This window comes from Scyliorhinus torazame, chromosome 7, assembly GCF_047496885.1.
Source record: "Scyliorhinus torazame isolate Kashiwa2021f chromosome 7, sScyTor2.1, whole genome shotgun sequence".
NCBI classification, from domain to species: domain Eukaryota; kingdom Metazoa; phylum Chordata; class Chondrichthyes; order Carcharhiniformes; family Scyliorhinidae; genus Scyliorhinus; species Scyliorhinus torazame.
Genome location: NC_092713.1, coordinates 303,841,122 through 303,860,828, shown reverse-complemented (window position 1 = coordinate 303,860,828; position 19,707 = coordinate 303,841,122). Strand labels below are relative to the sequence as shown.

Sequence of the window (19,707 nt, the reverse complement as noted above, 5' to 3'; positions counted from 1 at the left end):
AGAGTCACCAAGTAACACATTAAAGATGGAATTGCAGGAAACACTGGGAGCACCATCAGAACACTTCAGGTTTAAATGTCCGCGCTTGAGCCTCATTGACTGTAGTGAGGGATCAGCTCTGAATCTGGGTAATGTATTGGTGTCAGTTGACACCAGGCTCGGATTCCAAGAGCTAATCAATTGTAGGAGGAAGGGAAAACTTAGGGATGTAAGGAAATGCGCAGTTCGGAGGTTAGGCTGATATGGGGACGGGGGCGGGGTGGAGTGGGGGAATCTGGTCCCACTAGTGGAAGGATTGAGAATAAGAAGGTACAGATTCAAGGGAATTGGCAAAAGAAGCAATGGAGACGTGAAGAAAAACCTTTTCACGCAGCGAGTGGTAAAGATCTGGAATGCGCTGCCTGACAGTATGGTGGAGGCAGGTTCAACCGAGGCTTTCAAAAGGCTCGGTTGCAGGCTTCAGGGGAAAGGTGGGAGAGGGGCACTAGGACAATCGTTCATTCGGACAGCCGGCATTGGCTGAATGGCCTCTCTGCTGTAACCCATTCTGTGACCCACAATCTGGAGAAGACACTGAGGGGAGTGGGGGATCGACAGTCCAGAGTACCTGCAAATGGACCAAAGGAAGGGAATAAGTGTTGGCATCAGCAGGTTGATAATATCTGGATGAGGAAAGTGCACGTTGGAGCTATTTAGAATTCAGGGGACATAATAAGAAGAACGTTAAAACGAGTAATCACATTGTATTATTGATGAAAGAGAGTGGAAATGGTAAGTCATACCGCTGTTTGGCCAATGAATAAAAAGTATGCACCTTTTTACTGCAATCCCATCTTTAAAAGTGATATCAAGCTGTTCCACAGGAGCATTTCCAGTTAATACATAGAGGTATGTGATAACACCGAGTAGGATATCATTAGATAAATCAGCAGCAATTCAATGATCAAGTTCAAAATAGCTGATCATCAGCATTGTTTACCAATTGAAAATTCATTCATTAAAGTCCTGAAGGGCCAAGGTGTGAATATCACAATGAAACCATGTTTTGTGAATGGAACACATTGAAGTCTAGCAGTAACCAGCCACTAAGCATGGCCAAGACACAACTGAGGTTTGATGCAATGTTTATCTAACAGCATGTGAGGAGTAACAAGGTGATTGATTCAGTGAGAGTGTAGGACTGAGGGATTGGGTGAGAAGGTGGGTAGGTGAGGTTGAGGGATAATGTGAGAAGATGGGATTGATCTATCCAAAAGGTCCAGGTATATTTCACCTCATGTTCGATGGGCTGAATGGCCTCCTTCTGCACCGCTAGGATTCCACAATGACCATTTCCTGTATCCCAAAATTACTTTCTCTGTAGGTTCCCCTCCAAGCCACCCACCACCCTGTCTTGAAAATATATCGCCACTCTGTCACTGTTACTACGTCGAAATCCTGCAACTCCCTGCCTCACAGCATTGTGGATGTACCTACACCATAGGGACTGCAGCGGTTCAAGAGACAGCTCACCTCCACTTACTCAAGGGCAATTAGGGATGGACAATAAATGCTTGCCGACCTACCGACGCCCACACCCCATGAATGAATAATAGAAAAGCAGAGGACCAATCACAGTTAAGCCTAAACTGCCCTTGATCGCCTCTCAGTTCAGCCAGCTCCCTAACTAAGATTTCTCCCTCTTCCTTCCTGAATAAAATAAAATCGCTGAGAAGGTTCCAGAATCTCCTCTTTAAAACTAACTTGACTTTGCCTTCAAATCCACTTACCCATATTCTTGTCACTTATTGAATCACGGAATGATGCTGTACAAAACAAGGCCATTCGGTCCACCAGGCCTGTGCCAGCACTCTGAAAGAATTATCGAATAAGTCCCACTCTCTCACGCTTTTCCCTTGTAGCCCTGCAGATATTTCTCCTTCTAAACCCCCTTTGAATGCTACGATTGTAACTGTTTCCACTGACCTTTGAGACGGTGTGTTCCAGATTAATGTTCGCTCACCTCCACGGGAATAAAAAAACGAATGGAGATGCCAAACGGGTTGCTTCTTGCTATGCTGTTTGATGTAGTCAAAGGTGACCCCGAGCTTCTGTCTTTGATTCTTGGTGTTTGCTGAATTAACTGATCTGAGTGAGGGCATGGGCACATTACATCAGTAATCCAATAGACACAGGATGACTGACGGCCAAAGGTGTACGTGCGTGTCAATCCATGCTGATGTGTGCATGTGTGTTGATCTATGTGTGTGCGTGTTGATGTGTGCGTGTTGGTAGCGGGATAAAATTAGACTTGGCAGAGACATGCCTTCCACTGACAAATGGCCTGCCAATGTTCAGAGACTCAACTCACATGTGAAGACAGCCATCTTGGATGAGGTGCTTGGAAGAGAAGGGGATAGATACACCTCCGGGAATATGAGCCATTAGCCCAGGAGACAATGGGCGGAATTCTCCAATAATGGGGCTATGTCCCCACCCCAGTGTCAAAACGCGATTCTTCAATTTGCAGGGGGCTTGTAGGGCCCCGGGGCGCTTCTCGCTGCTCTGGCTGTGGATACGGGCCCCCGCACTCCCGGTCGGGAGTCCAGCATGCGCACGGCGCTGGCCACCTCATGCGACATGGCGGACTCAGCCCGCGGAGTGGCACCAGCAAAGTAGATCCCCCCGAGATTGCACGCGCCCGCGGATCTGTGCCGCCCGATCGTTTGCCTGTCCGGCTGTGAGGCCCCCCCCCTCGGTGAAGGATCCCCCCGCCCCCCCCCCCCACCAGGGCGGTCACGGACTGAGTCCGCAGCCACCACGGGCCGTAGCCGACAGGCAAAACATGGTTAGAACCATGCCGTCGGGAACTCGGCCAGTTCTCCTCGGATAATCGCCGCAGGGAGGCTTAGCGCCGGATTTCGGCATCAACGCCCATTCTCCGCCCCCACGCCGATCGCGATTTCGGTGCGGAGGCTCACAGAATCCCGCCCAATGTTGGGGGAATGAAAAAGCAGGCCGGGCAGCACGGTGGCGCAGTGGGTTAGCCCTGCTGCCTCAGGGCGCCGAGGTCCCAGGTTCGATCCCGGCTCTGGGTCACTGTCCGTGTGGAGTTTGCACATTCTCCCCGTGTTTGCGTGGGTTTCGTCCCCACAGCCCAAAGATGTGCAGGGTAGGTGGCTTGGCAATGCTAAATTGCCCCTTAATTGGAAAAAATGAATTGGGTACACAAAATTTATTTTTAAAAAGATCAATGGTCCTCTCAGTCACAGAGAGATCACAACACATCTGGTCCAGCAACATCTCAATTTTAAATTCCTCATCATCATGTTCAAATCCCTCCACGGCCTTGGCCCTGTACCTGTAACCACCACCATTCCCACAACCATCTGAGATCTCTGCTCCTCTCCAATTCTGGGGCGCCATTCTCCGCCGGCGGGACTCTCCGTTCTGCCGGCGCCCGGGGGTTTCCCGACGGCGTGGGGCTGCCCCACAATGGGAAACCCCATTGACCGGCCGGTGTTACGGAGACTCCCGCCGGCCGGTCGGGGCAGAAATGTGGCGGGGCGGGTAGGAGAATTTCGCCCAAGGTCTTTTGCACATCGCCAATTTGCATTCTTGAATATTTGAAGTTCGGGGGTCACCTTTGACAACATCAAATAATATAGCCGTCAGCTATTTAGGCTCGAATCGCTGGAATTTCGTCCTAAACTTCTCAACCCCTCTACCTCCCTTTTTTCTTGAAGGTACTATTAAAAACCTATGTTTTTAATCAATTTTTTTGGTCACCTGTCCTAATAGCCCTGATGTGATTGGCAGTCAAAGTTGTATTTGATAAGTGCCCGTGAGGCACCTTGGGTCATTTTACTGTGTTAAAAGCTCAATGTTAATACAAGTCATCATTGTATATAATAATTCATGATATTTCGGTGTATCACATATCTCTACAGGACAGGCAACTGCCCAGATTTTGCAATAAAAGTATCAATTTCAACAAGAAGACAGAAGCATTTATAAAACCACAATTTAAGTCATTTAAATCAATGGAATTGCTCGTCACCGAAAAAAAGCACAATTATAATCTTGTTAACATGAAATGCACAGAACAGTCAGTCTCCTCTATCTCCCTTCTTATCCCTCCTCTCCCTCCCAGTAATATTCACATTGATTAATCTGCTTATAATGTAGTTTGTGTAATTTGTTTGTGTTCAAGAATAGAGGCGATGAAGAGAAGGCATGGGGGGGAATTATGTGAGTCAACTACATTGCAGGAATGAAACAAGTTGCTGAAGTGAGTACAATATGTCACAAAACAGAGAACACCAAAATACTAGAGGAACCTAATATTCCGTTTGCTTCAGAAATCAGACAGTAGGAAGTTTAATGAGCAATCGCCAACGTTTCATGGTTTTGCTGTTGGTGAGGGATTGGCTACGCAGAAGGGCAGTCTAGTTTTGAGGCGAGACACAACAGCAGTCTCGGGTCATACAGACAATAGCATGGTCTTGGGTAATGCACTCTGGGTTTGTGATTCGACAGTCGCGCAGTCTGGGTAGCGGCTAAACAGGAGCGCAGTCTGGGTAGCGGCTAGACAGGAGAGCAGTCTGGGCAACGGCTAGACAGGAGCGCAGTCTGGGTAGCGGCTAGACAGGAGCGCAGTCTGGGTAGCGGCTAGACAGGAGTGCAGTCTGGGTAACGGCTAGGCAGGAGCGCAGTCTGGGTAGCAGCTAGACAGGAGCGCAGTCTGGGTAGCGGCTAGACAAGAGCGCAGTCTGGGTAACGGCTAGACAGTCACGCAGTCTGGGAAGCAGCTAAACAGGAGCGCAGTCTGGGTAGCAGCTAGACAGTAGCGCAGTCTGGGTAGCGGCTAGACAGTCGCGCAGTTTGGGTAGCGGCTAGACAGGAGCGCAGTCTGGGGTCATGGCTAGACAGTAGCGCAGTCTGGGCAACGGCTAGACAGGAGCGCAGTGTGGGTAGCGGCTAGACAGTAGCGCAGTCTGGGTAGCGGCTAGACAGGAGCGCAGTCTGGGTAGCGGCTAGACAGGAGCGCAGTCTGGGCAATGGCTAGACAGGAGCGCAGTGTGGGTAGCGGCTAGACAGGAGCGCAGTCTGGGTAGCGGCTAGACAGGAGCGCAGTGTGGGTAGCGGCTAGACAGGAGCGCAGTCTGGGTAGCGGCTAGACAAGAGCGCAGTCTGGGTAGCGGCTAGACAGGAACGCAGTCTGGGTAACGGCTAGACAGGAACGCAGTCTGGGTAGCGGCTAGACAGGAACGCAGTCTGGGTAGCGGCTAGACAGGAGTGGAGTCTGGGTAGTGGCTAGACAGTCACGCAGTCTGGGGTCATGGCTAGATAGTAGCCCAGTCTGGGTAGCGGCTAGACAGGAGCGCAGTCTGGGTAACGGCTAGACAGTCGCGCAGTCTGGGGTCATGGCTAGATAGTAGCCCAGTCTGGGTAGCGGCTAGACAGGAGCGCAGTCTGGGTAACGGCTAGACAGTCGCGCAGTCTGGGTAGCGGCTAGACAGGAGCGCAGTCTGGGTAGCGGCTAGACAGGAATGCAGTCTGAGGTTGCGGCTAAACAGGAGCGCAGTCTGGGTAGCAGCTAGACAGGAGCGCAGTCTGGGTAGCGGCTAGACAGGAGCGCAGTCTGGGTAGTGGCTAGACAGGAGTGCAGTCTGGGGTCATGGCTAGATAGTAGCGCAGTCTGGGTAGCGGCTGGACAGGAGCGCAGTCTGGGGTCATGGCTAGATAGTAGCGCAGTCTGGGTAGCGGCTAGACAGGAATGCAGTCTGAGGTTGCAGCTAAACAGGAGCGCAGTCTGGGTAGCGGCTAAACAGGAGCGCAATCTGGGTAGCGGCTAGACAGGAGTGCAGTCTGAGGTTGCGGCTAAACAGGAGCGCAATCTGGGTAGCGGCTAGACAGGAGTGCAGTCTGAGGTTGCGGCTAAACAGAAGTGCAGTCTGGGTAGCGGCTAGACAGGAGCGCAGTCTGAGGTTGCGGCTAAACAGGAGCGCAGTCTGGGTAGTGGCTAGACAGGAGTGCAGTCTGATTTTGCAGTTAGACAGTAGCGCAGTCTGAGGTTGCGGCTAAACAGGAGCGCAGTCTGGGTAGCAGCTAGACAGTAGCGCAGTCTGGGTAGCGGCTAGACAGTCGCGCAGTTTGGGTAGCGGCTAGACAGGAGCGCAGTCTGGGGTCATGGCTAGACAGTAGCGCAGTCTGGGCAACGGCTAGACAGGAGCGCAGTGTGGGTAGCGGCTAGACAGTAGCGCAGTCTGGGTAGCGGCTAGACAGGAGCGCAGTCTGGGTAGCGGCTAGACAGGAGCGCAGTCTGGGCAATGGCTAGACAGGAGCGCAGTGTGGGTAGCGGCTAGACAGGAGCGCAGTCTGGGTAGCGGCTAGACAGGAGCGCAGTGTGGGTAGCGGCTAGACAGGAGCGCAGTCTGGGTAGCGGCTAGACAAGAGCGCAGTCTGGGTAGCGGCTAGACAGGAACGCAGTCTGGGTAACGGCTAGACAGGAACGCAGTCTGGGTAGCGGCTAGACAGGAACGCAGTCTGGGTAGCGGCTAGACAGGAGTGGAGTCTGGGTAGTGGCTAGACAGTCACGCAGTCTGGGGTCATGGCTAGATAGTAGCCCAGTCTGGGTAGCGGCTAGACAGGAGCGCAGTCTGGGTAACGGCTAGACAGTCGCGCAGTCTGGGGTCATGGCTAGATAGTAGCCCAGTCTGGGTAGCGGCTAGACAGGAGCGCAGTCTGGGTAACGGCTAGACAGTCGCGCAGTCTGGGTAGCGGCTAGACAGGAGCGCAGTCTGGGTAGTGGCTAGACAGGAATGCAGTCTGAGGTTGCGGCTAAACAGGAGTGCAGTCTGGGTAGCAGCTAGACAGTAGCGCAGTCTGGGTAGCGGCTAAACAGGAGCGCAGTCTGGGTAGCGGCTAGACAGGAGTGCAGTCTGGGTAGCAGCTAGACAGGAGCGCAGTCTGGGTAGCGGCTAGACAGGAGCGCAGTCTGGGTAGTGGCTAGACAGGAGTGCAGTCTGGGGTCATGGCTAGATAGTAGCGCAGTCTGGGTAGCGGCTGGACAGGAGCGCAGTCTGGGGTCATGGCTAGATAGTAGCGCAGTCTGGGTAGCGGCTAGACAGGAATGCAGTCTGAGGTTGCAGCTAAACAGGAGCGCAGTCTGGGTAGCGGCTAAACAGGAGCGCAATCTGGGTAGCGGCTAGACAGGAGTGCAGTCTGAGGTTGCGGCTAAACAGGAGCGCAATCTGGGTAATGGCTAGACAGGAGTGCAGTCTGAGGTTGCGGCTAAACAGAAGTGCAGTCTGGGTAGCGGCTAGACAGGAGCGCAGTCTGAGGTTGCGGCTAAACAGGAGCGCAGTCTGGGTAGTGGCTAGACAGGAGTGCAGTCTGATTTTGCAGTTAGACAGTAGCGCAGTCTGAGGTTGCGGCTAAACAGGAGCGCAATCTGGGTAGCGGCTAGACAGGAGCGCAGTCTGAGGTTGCAGCTAAACAGGAGCGCAGTCTGAGGTTGTGGCTAGACAGGAGTGCAGTCTGGGGTCATGGCTAGATAGTAGCTCAGTCTGGGTGGCAGCTAAACAGGAGCCCAGTCTGGAGTTTGAAGAAGAGAAAGGGAGTTGTCTCCCAGTCTCCAGTCCAATGTTTATCCTTCAGCAATATCAAAAATATTATTTGGTCATTTATTTCATTGCCGTTGATGGGATTTTGCTGTGTATAAATAGGCTGTCGTGTTTCCGACATCACCACAGTGACTACACTTCAAAAGTACTTCAATGGCTGGGAAAGCACTTTGGACCATCCAAAGGCCACGAAAGGCACGAAATAATGAAAGTTATTTTTCTCTGTATAGTAATCTCAACACCTTTTCTCGAGTTTATGTGACAGGGTCAGACAATCCAGTAAATTGGCAACAGAGATACAGGGTAGCAGGATGTGATAATCAGGTGTGAGGGATTGAGACAGAGAGAGAGCGAGACTGTCTGAGACAGAAATATTGAATGGCTCAATATCTCAACGATAAACAATACTCCAGAAAAGAAATCATTTGACTTTTCTCAAAGAGGGAAGACTGGCTACTTACTATTTAATGTGAAATCGTGCAGACGTTCTTTATGCAAACATTAACAATCTCACGATAAATAGTTGACACTGAGAAGCTGGGTATACCTGCCCCTCTCCCAGTGTGGAACCTCCGTACAAACAACTTGTAAATGTTCAAAGTTAAACTCTATTATTTTTATATCGCAGTGTCAAAATAGACAGCTTCCCAGTAAATATCTGACAATAAACCTCGAGGGAAAAAAAAAACTAATAGAAACCAACACAGACTTTCAAAAGGACTCTTCAAATGAAGTCATAATTACAAATCTGGTTATGTATAGTTTCTGTTTTTGGAAAGCTAATGTCCTCCAACACAATTGGGGCAGGTTTCAAACTTTTCCCCAGGCAGCTGGTTATAGAGATTCCCAAATTTTCATTTGCGGTGAAATGACTGCAAGTGAAAACCGGGCTGTTTGTATAGTGAATGAGTTACACACCCAGGAAGCCAGCTGAAAATCCACCTCTCTGGTTCCCTCGATATTTGTCACTTCACGCCAGTTGCAGTGGAAGAACTGCTTAGAGCGAGCAAGATATTTGCTGAAACAAGGTCTAAAATGTTGCATTCGGCTGATACAGTGAGCCAGGATTCCTGCGGCGGGTTCCCCAGCGGGAGGCGGGTCCTAGAAGCGGGCGATGCTTTCTGGGGTGATGGGGTCCACAGGCAGTGTACTCCGTCCCTCGCGCTCCTGAGCGCCGTGTGAGAGATGTCCATAGTCATTGCTGTGAATGGTCTGCCCCGAGGTCTCGGGACGCCAGGTTAATCTGCATTTACACCTGTCCGGCAGTCTGCAAAACTCCGAGGCCACATCTGTGTTTTGACTTGAGGGTTTTCTATCGTGAAAGGAGAAAAGAAACAGGAGTTAAGCGATGGCCCAAAAGGTTTCCCGTACCAGCCCCCCCCGAACAGGCGCCGGAATGTGGCGACTAGGGGCTTTTCACAGTAACTTCATTTGAAGCCTACTTGTGACAATAAGCGATTTTCATTTCAAGGTTGGAGCGGGATGTCATTGCTCTCTCTCTACCTCTGGCCCCTCCGTGCACACATACATCAAATGCAAATAGGAAGCACAACACCTCATTCTCCGGCTAGGCATGTTACAGCATTTTGGACTCAACATTGAGTTCAACAACGTTAGGCTGTGAACGTTCCCTTCCATTTTGACACTCTCCTTTTGTTTTCTATATTCAGTACCCCTGGCTTGTCCAAACACAACCCAGCTCTCCCCCACATGGCCACTGTCCCTTTTACAGGAGGGAGATAGAGAACCTAGTGGAGTGGTGTAACGACAACAATCTCTCCCTCAATGTCAGCGAAACTAAAGAGCTGGTCATGTTGATTCCCAAATTTCTTTATCCGTCAGTCTGGCCTCAATAAAAGTCGAGATGGATTTGCAAGTAAAAAGAAGTTATTTTATTCAGCTTGCAAGCTACCTAGTCCACAGTGATACAGATAACATGTTGCTTTCTGCAGCCCCGGGAACTAAGTGAAGGTCCCAGACAAAGAGATCAGTACTCATACATTCAAATGGCATCAAGTTTCACATACTCGACACCCATAGGTCATCCTATGTCCCTCCTGACTTGTTTGATCTATTCTGATTGGCTCACTTCCAATCCCTTTCTCCGGCCCCTATCAATGCAGCATCACTCTCATAGACACACCTCTTCCTGCTTTTTCCATGCGGTCTAAAATCCTTTGTCTCTACTTGCCAGAATCAAAGTGGCTTATTTCTACATTACATTAACTAATATCTCTAAAGTAACTATTTTATATCACATTCGTCAGTCATTGACTTCTGGAAGCAAAGGATCGTACACACTGTGGTGAACCACTGTAATAGGAGATGTAAGGGAGGACCTGCACTACAGGTTCGCCGGTAGTCCCTGCCGGCTGGCTCCGCCCACTAAGAACCGTATAAATATGCATAACCTCCAGTGCCATGCCATTTCGCCAGCTGCAGCAGGAGGCCACGCATCTGACTGTAATAAAGCCACAGTTGTACCCAATCTGCGTCTTTGTGCGATTAATTGCGCATCAATTTATTACAGTCAGACTTTTCCACAGAATGGATATCAGAATCAAACCCGATCGCCTGCAGCTGGATCCGCACTCGCCCGACGCCAGAAAAGACTTTACTCACTGGCTAGCATGTTTTGAGGCCTACATCAACGTGGCGGACCCCGAGCCAACGGAGGCTCAGAAGTTAAACGTCCTGTACTCCAGACTGAGCTCCAGTGTGTTCCCGTTGATCCAAGACGCCACGAATTACACAAAAGCAATGGAACTCCTTAAGGAACACTACGCGCAGAAGGCGAACACGCTCTTCGCCAGGCATGTACTCGCCACCCACTCGCAACTACCTTGTGAGTCCATCGAAGACTTCTGCCAGGCCCTAATCCCACTCATCCGGGACTGTGACTGTCAGACCGTCACGGCCGTCGAACATGCGAATCTCCTCATGCGCGATGCCTTCGTGACGGGGATTGCGTCGGACCGCATCCGAGAACGATTCCTGGAAGGTGCCACGCTCGAACTGGCGGAGAGGAAAACCTTGGCGTTCTCCATGACGGTCACATCCCGTAACGTACAATCTTACCCCGCCCGCCACGCTGCCCACCCTTCTACCCCTTCCTACCCCTCCTGGACCCCGCCAATGATCTCCTCAGCTGGGGCCCTGCCTTCCCAATACGCCTGCGCCGCACGCCGATCCGCGCTCCCCGGGTGTCCCTGCTGCTACTTCTGCGGTCAGCAGAAGCACCCCCGCCAACACTGCCCGGCCCGCACTGCAGTTTGTAAATGCTGCAGTAAAAAGGGCCACTTCACGGCTGTGTGCCAGGCCCGCGCAGTCGCTGCGATCGCGCCCGCTATCGCCCCTTCCCCCACATCAAACGTACAATGGGAGCCACCATCTTCTCCTCCGGGGCCATGTGCGACCAATGGGCGCCATCATCTTGTCCCGCCCCCGCAATGTGCGCACCATGGGTGCCGCCATCTTGTCCCGACCCCGCAATGTACGCACCATGGGCGCCGCCATCTTGTCCCCCACAGGGTCTCCCGACATCCCGAGATCGGAACCGCACACGCTCGCCACCCGAAGCATCCGATGGCTACCCGCAGCTCGCTTCGATGACGCTGGACCAATCTCGCCCGCACAACCTGGCCACCACGTCGATGACGGTGAAAATCAACGGCCACGCGACCTCGTGCCTGCTGGACTCCAGGAGCACTGAAAGCTTCGTTCTCCCAGATACGGTAAGGCGCTGCTCCCTCGCGGTCCACCCTGCCAATCAAAGGATCTTATTAGCCTCCGGATCCCACGCCGTCCCGATCCGTGGCTTTTGTACAGTCACCCTCAGATCCAGGGCGTAGAATTTAGTAACTTCCGCCTCTATGTCCTTCCTAATCTCTGCGCTGCACTCCTGTTGGGCCTGGACTTCCAGTGCAACCTCCAGAGCCTTACCCTCAAATTCGGCGGGCCCTTACCCTCCATTACCATTTGCGGCCTCACGACCCTCAAGGTCGATCCCCCCTCCCTTTTTGCCAATCTAACTGCAGATTGCAAGCCCGTTACCACTAGGAGCAGACGGTACAGCACCCAGGACAAGACCTTCATTAAGTCCAAAGTCCAGCGGCTGCTTAAGGAGGGTATTATCGAGGCCAGCAACAGCCCCTGGAGAGCCCAAGTGGTAGTGGTTAAAACTGGGGAGAAACACAGGATGGTCGTGGACTACAGCCAGACCATCAATCGGTACATGCAGCTCGACGCGTACCCCCTCCCACGCATATCTGATATGGTCAATCAGATTGCGCAGTAATGGGTCTTCTCAACAATTGACCTGAAATCCGCCTACCACCAGCTCCCCATCCGGAAGTCGGACCGGCCATACACTGCCTTCGAGGCGGACGGTCACCTCTACCACATCCTTAGGGTCCCTTTCGGCGTCACAAATAGGGTCTCGGTCTTCCAAAGGGAGATGAACCGAATGGTCGACCAGTACGGTTTGCGGGCCACCTTTCTGTACTTGGATAATGTCACCATCTGCGGCCATGACCAGCAGGACCACGATGCCAACCTCGATAAATTCCTCCGCACTGCCACTCTTCTCAACCTGACCTATGACAAAGAGAAGTGTGTGTTCAGCACGACCCGGTTAGCCATTCTCGGCTATGTAGTCCAAAACGGACTTTTCGGCCCGACCCCGAGTACATGCGCCCCCTCATGGAGCTTCCCCTCCCCCAATGCCCCAAGGCCCTCAAACGCTGCCTGGGGTTCTTTTCCTACTACGCCCAGTGGGCGTATGCGGACTATGCGGACAAGGCCCGCCCACTCATTCAGTCCACCCAATTCCCTCTCGCGGCCAAGGCACAACACGCTTTCGCCCGCATCAGAGCAGACATCGCCAAGGGATGCGCGCAGTGGACGAGTCACTGCCTTTCCAAGTAGAAAGCGACGCTTCAGACGTCGCCCTTGCCGCCACTCTAAACCAGGCAGGCAGACCCGTGGCATTCTTTTCCCGCACCCTTCATGCCTCCGAAATCCGACACTCATCCGTTGAAAAGGAGGCCCAAGCTATCGTTGAAGCTGTGCGACATTGGAGGCATTACCTGGCCGGTAAGAGATTCCCTCTCCTCACTGACCAACGGTCGGTAGCCTTCATGTTCAATAACACTCAGCGGGGCAAGATCAAAAATGATAAAATCTTGCGGTGGAGAATCGAACTCTCCACTTATAATTACGAGATTTTGTATCGCCCCTGTAAACTCAACGAGCCCCCAGCCGCCCTCTCCCGAGGTACATGTGCCAGCGTACAAGTGGACCAACTCCGGGCCCTACACGACAGCCTTTGTCACCCGGGGGTCACTCGATTGTGCCATCTGGTCAAAGCTCGCAATCTGCCCTACTCCGTCGAGGAAGTAAGGACAGTCACCAGGGACTGCCAGGTTTGTGCAGAGTGCAAGCCGCACTTCTACCGGCCGGACCTCAGCGTGGATTTCAAAGGGCCCCTCCCCTCCACCGACCGTAACACGTACATTCTCAGTGTGGTCGATGAGTACTCCAGATTCCCTTTCGCTATCCCATGCCTCGATATGACGTCTGCCACTGTCATCAAGACCCTCAACACCATCTTCGCTCTGTTCGGTTTCCCCGCTTCCATCCACTGTGACAGAGGATCCTCATTCATAAGCGAAGAGCTGCACCAGTTCCTGTTCAGCAGGGGTATCGCCTCCAGCAGGACGACCAGCTACAACCCCCAGGTAATCGGGCAAGTAGACCGGGAGAATGGGACGGTTTGGACGGCCAAAATACTGTCTCACTCAGGGACCTAGCATCATCAGGTTCCACCCCAACACACTCTCCCACCCATGCGCCCCCCCCCCCCCACCCCCCCCCCCCCCCCCACCGCGCTGCCCAAACTGACCCCACCAGACCAACCCCCTTTCCGCACAAGAGGACAAAGAGGACTTTGGCACGCTCCCGGAGTTCCCCGATGACTGGCCAGCATCAGCATCGCCACCACTGCCATCGGTGCCACCTCCACCACCGCCAGCACCGTCTTCGCCGCCACCGTTACGCCGCTCCCAACAAAGCACCAAAGCACCAGACCGGCTGAACCTTTGACGGACTCCGGACCATCAACATAGACTTTTTCTTTTTTTCTTCTTAACACTGTACATAATTGCACTATTTGTATATAGTTTCACATTGTAGCGCACAAAGACTCACGAGAGACGAATAGAGATGAAGTCGATGAGGCTTTTTATTAAGCGTGACTTGTTCCCCGCAGTTCAGTAACAGACTGGCCTGCGGGGGAGAACTCCTGGTTCTTATACTCCACCTTCAGGGCGGAGCTAGAGGTCAACAGCCAACCAGGACCCGGGATCTGTCAGCCAATGACATCACGGCTTCACAGTCCCACATGACCCTTAATGCATACTACCACATTCACCCCTTGTTAAAAATGAACCCGGCGGGGTGGTGCTTCGCATGGTGGTAGGGGTTTACAAGGCTGGTCCTGGGAGGAAAACTTTTGCATGTCATCACAGTATGTACAGGGTGTTTTTTGTTTTGCACTATTTACAGTAGTCGTAAGGGGGAAAAGAAAAAAAGTTCTCGTTAAAGTCCACAACATTGTAGTGTTACATCCATGCCACGAGTCGGTCGGGCGGTCTGGTCGTCCTCGCGATCGCCTCGGCCCCGGTGGTGGTGCTTGTTCCCGTGTTGTCGTCTCCGGGAGCCTTACGGTTTCTGCTTCAGCTTCACTTCCGGTCGGACCTGGGAGGAGGACCGATCCTCCCGGGAAGGGGGCTGTGGCGGGGTGCGCCGGTGGCAGGGATGGGGTGATTGGTGTCGGGGGGGGGGGGGTGTGCGCGTTGCTGGCGGGCGTCAGATCTCGCAGGGAGACCGTGTCCTGTCGGCCGTCGGGGTACTCCACGTAAGCGTACTGCGGGTTCGCGTGGAGGAGGTGAACCCTCTCGACCAACGGGTCCGACTTGTGCGCCCGCACATGTTTTCGGAGCAAGATGGGTCCTGGGGCCGCCAGCCAGGTCGGCAGCGACGTTCCAGAGGAGGACTTCCTGGGGAAGACCAGGAGGCGCTCATGAGGCGTTTGGTTAGTGCTAGTACACAGTAGCGTGGAGTGGAGTGGAGTGGAGTGGAGAGCGTGCGGGAGGACCTCCCGCCACCGTGAAACTGGGAGGTCCCTGGTTACCGTAGGGCCAGTAGGACGGTCTTCCAGACCGTGCCGTTCTCCCTCTCTACTTGCCCGTTCCCCCGGGGGTTGTAGCTGGTCGTCCTGCTCGAGGCTATACCGTTGCTGAGCAGGAACTGGCGCAGCTCGTCACTCATGAAGGAGGACCCCCTGTCGCTGTGGACGTATGCGGGGCAACCAAACAGTGTGAATATGGTGTTAAGGGCTTTAATGACTGTGGCCGCTGTCATGTCAGGGCAGGGGATGGCGAAGGGGAAACGGGAGTACTCGTCCACCACATTCAGGAAGTATGTGTTGCGGTCGGTGGAGGGGAGGGGCCCTTTGAAATCCAGACTAAGGCGTTCAAAGGGACGGGAGGCCTTGATCAGGTGCGCACTATCCGGCCTGAAAAAGTGCGGTTTGCACTCTGCGCAGATGTGGCAGTTCCTTGTGACTGTACGGACTTCCTCCACAGAGTAGGGGAGGTTGCGGGACTTTATAAAGTGGTAGAACCGAGTGACCCCCGGGTGACAGAGGTCCTCGTGGAGGGTTTGGAGGCGGTTAATTTGTGCGTTGGCACATGTGCCGCGGGATAGGGCATCGGACGGCTCGTTCAGCTTTCCGGGACGGTACAGGATCTCATAGTTGAAGGTGGAGAGCTCGATCCTCCACCTTAAGATCTTGTTGTTTTTAATTTAGCCCCGCTGTGCATTATCGAACATGAAGGCTACCGACCGTTGGTCCGTGAGGAGAGTGAATCTCCTGCCGGCCAGGTAATGCCTCCAATGTCGCACAGCTTCCACTATGGCTTGGGCTTCCTTTTCCACTGAGGAGTGACAGATTTCTGAGGTGTGGAGGGTTTGGGAGAAAAAGGCCACGGGTCTGCCCGCTTGGTTGAGGGTGGCCGCTAGAGCTACATCGGAGGCGTCGCTCCCAACCTGGAAGGGGAGGGACTCGTCGATGGCGCGCATCGTGACCTTTGCGATATCCGCTTTGATGCGGCTGAAGGCCTGGCAAGCCTCTGTCGACAGAGGGAAGGTCGTGGTCTGTATTAGGGGGCGGGCCTTGTCTGCGTACTGGGGGACCCACTGGGCGTAATATGAAAAGAACCCCAGGCAGCGTTTTAGGGCTTTTGAGCAGTGAGGGAGGGGAAATTCCATGAGGGGGCGCATGCGTTCGGGGTCGGGGCCTATTATCCCATTGCGCACTACGTAGCGCAGGATGGCTAGCCGGTTTGTGCTAAAAACGCACTTGTCCTCGTTGTATGTGAGGTTCAAGGCTTTAGCGGTCTGGAGGAATTTTTGGAGGTTGGCGTCGTGGTCCTGCTGATCGTGGCCGCATATGGTTACGTTGTCGAGATACGGGAACGTGGCCTGCAACCCGTGTTGATCAACCATTCGGTCCATCTCTCGTTGGAAGACCGAGACCCCGTTTGTGACGCCAAATGGGACCCTTAGGAAGTGGTATAATCGCCCGTCTGCCTCGAAGGCTGTGTACTTGCGGTCACTTGGGCGGATGGGGAGCTGATGGTAGGCGGACTTGAGGTCCACGGTGGAGAAGACCTTATATTGGGCAATCCGATTGACCATGTCGGATATGCGGGGGAGAGGGTACGCATCTAGTTGTGTGTATCTGTTGATGGTCTGGCTATAGTCTATGACCATCCTTTGCTTCTCCCCTGTCTTTACTACTACCACCTGTGCTCTCCAGGGACTATTGCTGGCCTGGATTATGCCTTCCTTCAGTAGCCGCTGGACTTCGGACCGAATGAATGTCCGGTCCTGGGCGCTGTACCGTCTGCTCCTAGTGGTGACGGGTTTGCAATCCGGGGTGAGGTTTGCAAACAAGGATGGGGGCTCAACCTTGAGGGTTGCGAGGCCGCAGATAGTGAGTGGGGGTATTGGGCCGCCGAATTGGAAGGTTAGGCTCTGCAGATTGCACTGGAAGTCTAATCCCAGTAATGTGGGCGTGCAGAGTTGGGGAAGGACGTAGAGCCTATAGTTTTTAAACTCCCTCCCTTGCACCGTTAGGGTTACTATGCAGAAGCCTTTAATCTGTATGGAGTGGGATCCTGCAGCTAGGGAAATCTTTTGCGCACTGGGACGGATGGTCAAAAAACAGCGTCTTACCGTGTCGGGGTGGATGAAGCTTTCTGTGCTCCCGGAGTCGAGCAGGCATGGTGTCTCGTGCCCGTTTATCAGCACCGTTGTTGCTGTCGTCTGGAGCGTCCGGGGCCGTGCTTGGTCCAGCGTCATTGAGGCCAGACGTGATCGTAGTGCTTGAGCGTCTTCCTCGAACCCCGTGGAGCCGTCGACCCTGGGGTCCGTTGTTGCCGTCCAAGATGGCGGCGGGGGGAACAAAATGGCCACCCCCATGCATCGCACATGGCTGGGGGGTCACAAGATGGCGGCGGGGGTGGACAAAATGGCCGCCCCCATGCGTCGCACAGGGCTGGGGGGGTCCCAAGATGGCGGCGCCCCTCCGCCCCTCGTGGTGGCTGGGACCCAAAATGGCAGCGCCTGCGGGTCGCACATGGGGCGCTGGGGGGGTTGGGGAGCGTTTGAAACGCGCAGGACTCCTTGTTCTCCGGGGACAGCGGCGACCTCCCGGGACCGGCACACAGCCGCGAAATGGCCCTTTTTCCTGCAGCTCTTGCAAATCGCTGCGCGGGCCGGGCAGCGCTGCCGGGGGTGTTTCGCCTGGCCGGAGAAATAGCAGCGGGCTCCCCCGGGACGACTTGGAGTATGAACCGCGCAAGCCTGTGGGGTGGGGGTGGGGGGTTTGTCGCGACGGGGATCCACGGAGCCCAAGGGGCTGCCGCGCGGTCGGGGCTGTATGCGCGGGCGTTTCGCGCGGCTACATCCAGGGAGGCTGCAAGGGCCCGTGCCTCTGAGAGTCCCAGCGACTCTTTTTCCAAAAGTCTTTGGCGGATTTGGGGAGAGTTCATACCTGCGACAAAAGCATCGCGCATCAACATGTCCATGTGTTCAATCGCGTTTACCGGCGGGCAGCTGCAGGCCCGTCCCAAAATTAGCAGCGCGGCGTAGAATTCGTCCAGCGATTCTCCGGGACTTTGCCGTCTCATTGCGAGTTGGTAGCGTGCGTAGATCTGGTTCACTGGGCGAATATAGATGCTCTTTAGTGCTGCGAACGCCGTCTGGAAATCCTCTGCGTCTTCGATGAGAGGGAAAATTTCCGGGCTTACCCTCGAGTGCAAGACCTGTAGTTTCTGGTCTTCTGTGACCCGGCCGGGGGCCGTTCTGAGGTAGGCCTCGAAACAAGTCTGCCAGTGTTTGAAAACTGCTGCTGAGTTCACTGCGTGGGGGCTGATCCTCAGGCATTCCGGGATGATCCTGAGCTCCATAGTCCTTTAAGCACGCTTAATAAATTGTAGCGCACAAAGACTCACGAGAGACGAATAGAGATGAAGTCGATGAGGCTTTATTAAGCGTGACTTGTTCCCCGCAGTTCAGTAACAGACTGGCCTGCGGGGGAGAACTCCTGGTTCTTATACTCCGCCTTCAGGGCGGAGCTAGAGGTCAACAGCCAACCAGGACCTGGGATCTGTCAGCCAATGACATCACGGCTTCACAGTCCCACATGACCCCTAATGCATACTACCACACACATCACCCCCGCCGGACTCATTTTTAACAGGGGGTGAATGTGGTGAACCACTGTATTAGGGGATGTAAGGTAGCCCCTGCCGGCTGGCTCCGCCCACTAAGAACCATATAAATATGCATGACCTCCACTGCCCTGTCATTTCGCCAGCTGCAGCAGGAGGCCACGCATCTGACTGTAACAAAGCCACAGTTGTACCCAATCTGCGTCTTTGTGCAATTGATTGCACATCACACACCCCTGTCTGCATCAATGGGGCCGAGGTGGAGATGGTTGACAGCTTCAAATTCCTAGGTGTGCACATCACCAACAATCTGTCCTGGTCCACCCATGTCAACGCTACGGCGTTCAAAAGGCACCTTGACAAAAACATGGATAGGATGGGTATAGAGGTATTCGGCACAAGGAAGTGCTGAGAGTTTTGGCCAAGGTTATGACCATTTCAGGCTTGTTGGGCAGAAGGGCCTGTTCCTGTGCTGTATTGTTCTTTGTTTTAAGAAAGCACAACGGCACCTATACTTTCTCAGGAAACTAAGGAAATTCGACATGTCCAAATTGACTCTTACCAACTTTTACAGATGCATCATAGAAAGCATCCTATCGGGCTGCATCACAGCCTGGTATGGCAACTGCTCGGCCCAAAACCGAAAAAAACTACAGAGAGTCGCGAACACAGCCCATCAAGCGAATCCGCCTCCCATCCATTGACCCTGTCTGCACCTCCCGCTGCCTGGGGAAAGCGGGCAGCATAATCAAAGAGTCCCTCCCACCCGGGTTATTCACTCTTCCAACTTCTTCCATCAGGCAGGAGATACAAAAGTCTGAGAACAACACTAACAGATTCAATAACAGCTTTTTCCCCACTGTTATCAGACTTTTGAATGACCCTCTTACGAACTGAACTGATCTCTTCACACATCTTCTCTACTGAGTAGTACTACACTCCTGTGTGTTTCACTGATGCCTGTGTCTATGCATTTACATTGTGTATTTATGTATGTCCCATGTATTTTTTTCATGTATGGAATGATCTGTCTGGACTGTTTGCAGAACAATACTTTTCACTATACCTCGGTACCCGTGACAATAAACAAATCCAATCCACAAATTTTGTTTAGTTTTGCTCCCACTGATTGCTGATCTTTGTTCTTCTATGAACACATTCTGCTATCTTACCTTTGCCACTATTAACAGTCTTCAGTCCCTAATGGCACCATTAACAGCCCTCTTGTCACATGTCCATGACATCTTTGCCAATCTCCTTAGTTCCAACCCATCACTGACTTTCCATTCTGCCTCCACCCC

At 53.3% G+C, this 19,707-nt stretch overlaps 1 protein-coding gene across 1 annotated transcript in view; it reads right to left on the bottom strand.

Moving 5' to 3' along the window:
* Positions 1-3,878: 3,878 nt before the first annotated feature.
* Positions 3,879-19,707, bottom strand: part of flt4 (fms related receptor tyrosine kinase 4) — a 620,139-nt gene continuing 604,310 nt past the window's right edge. Inside the window, exon 30 of the mRNA XM_072512680.1 lies at positions 3,879-8,919. Coding sequence (XP_072368781.1) covers positions 8,709-8,919 — 211 coding nt within the window. The 3' untranslated portion in view covers positions 3,879-8,708. The remainder of the gene's footprint in view (positions 8,920-19,707) is intronic.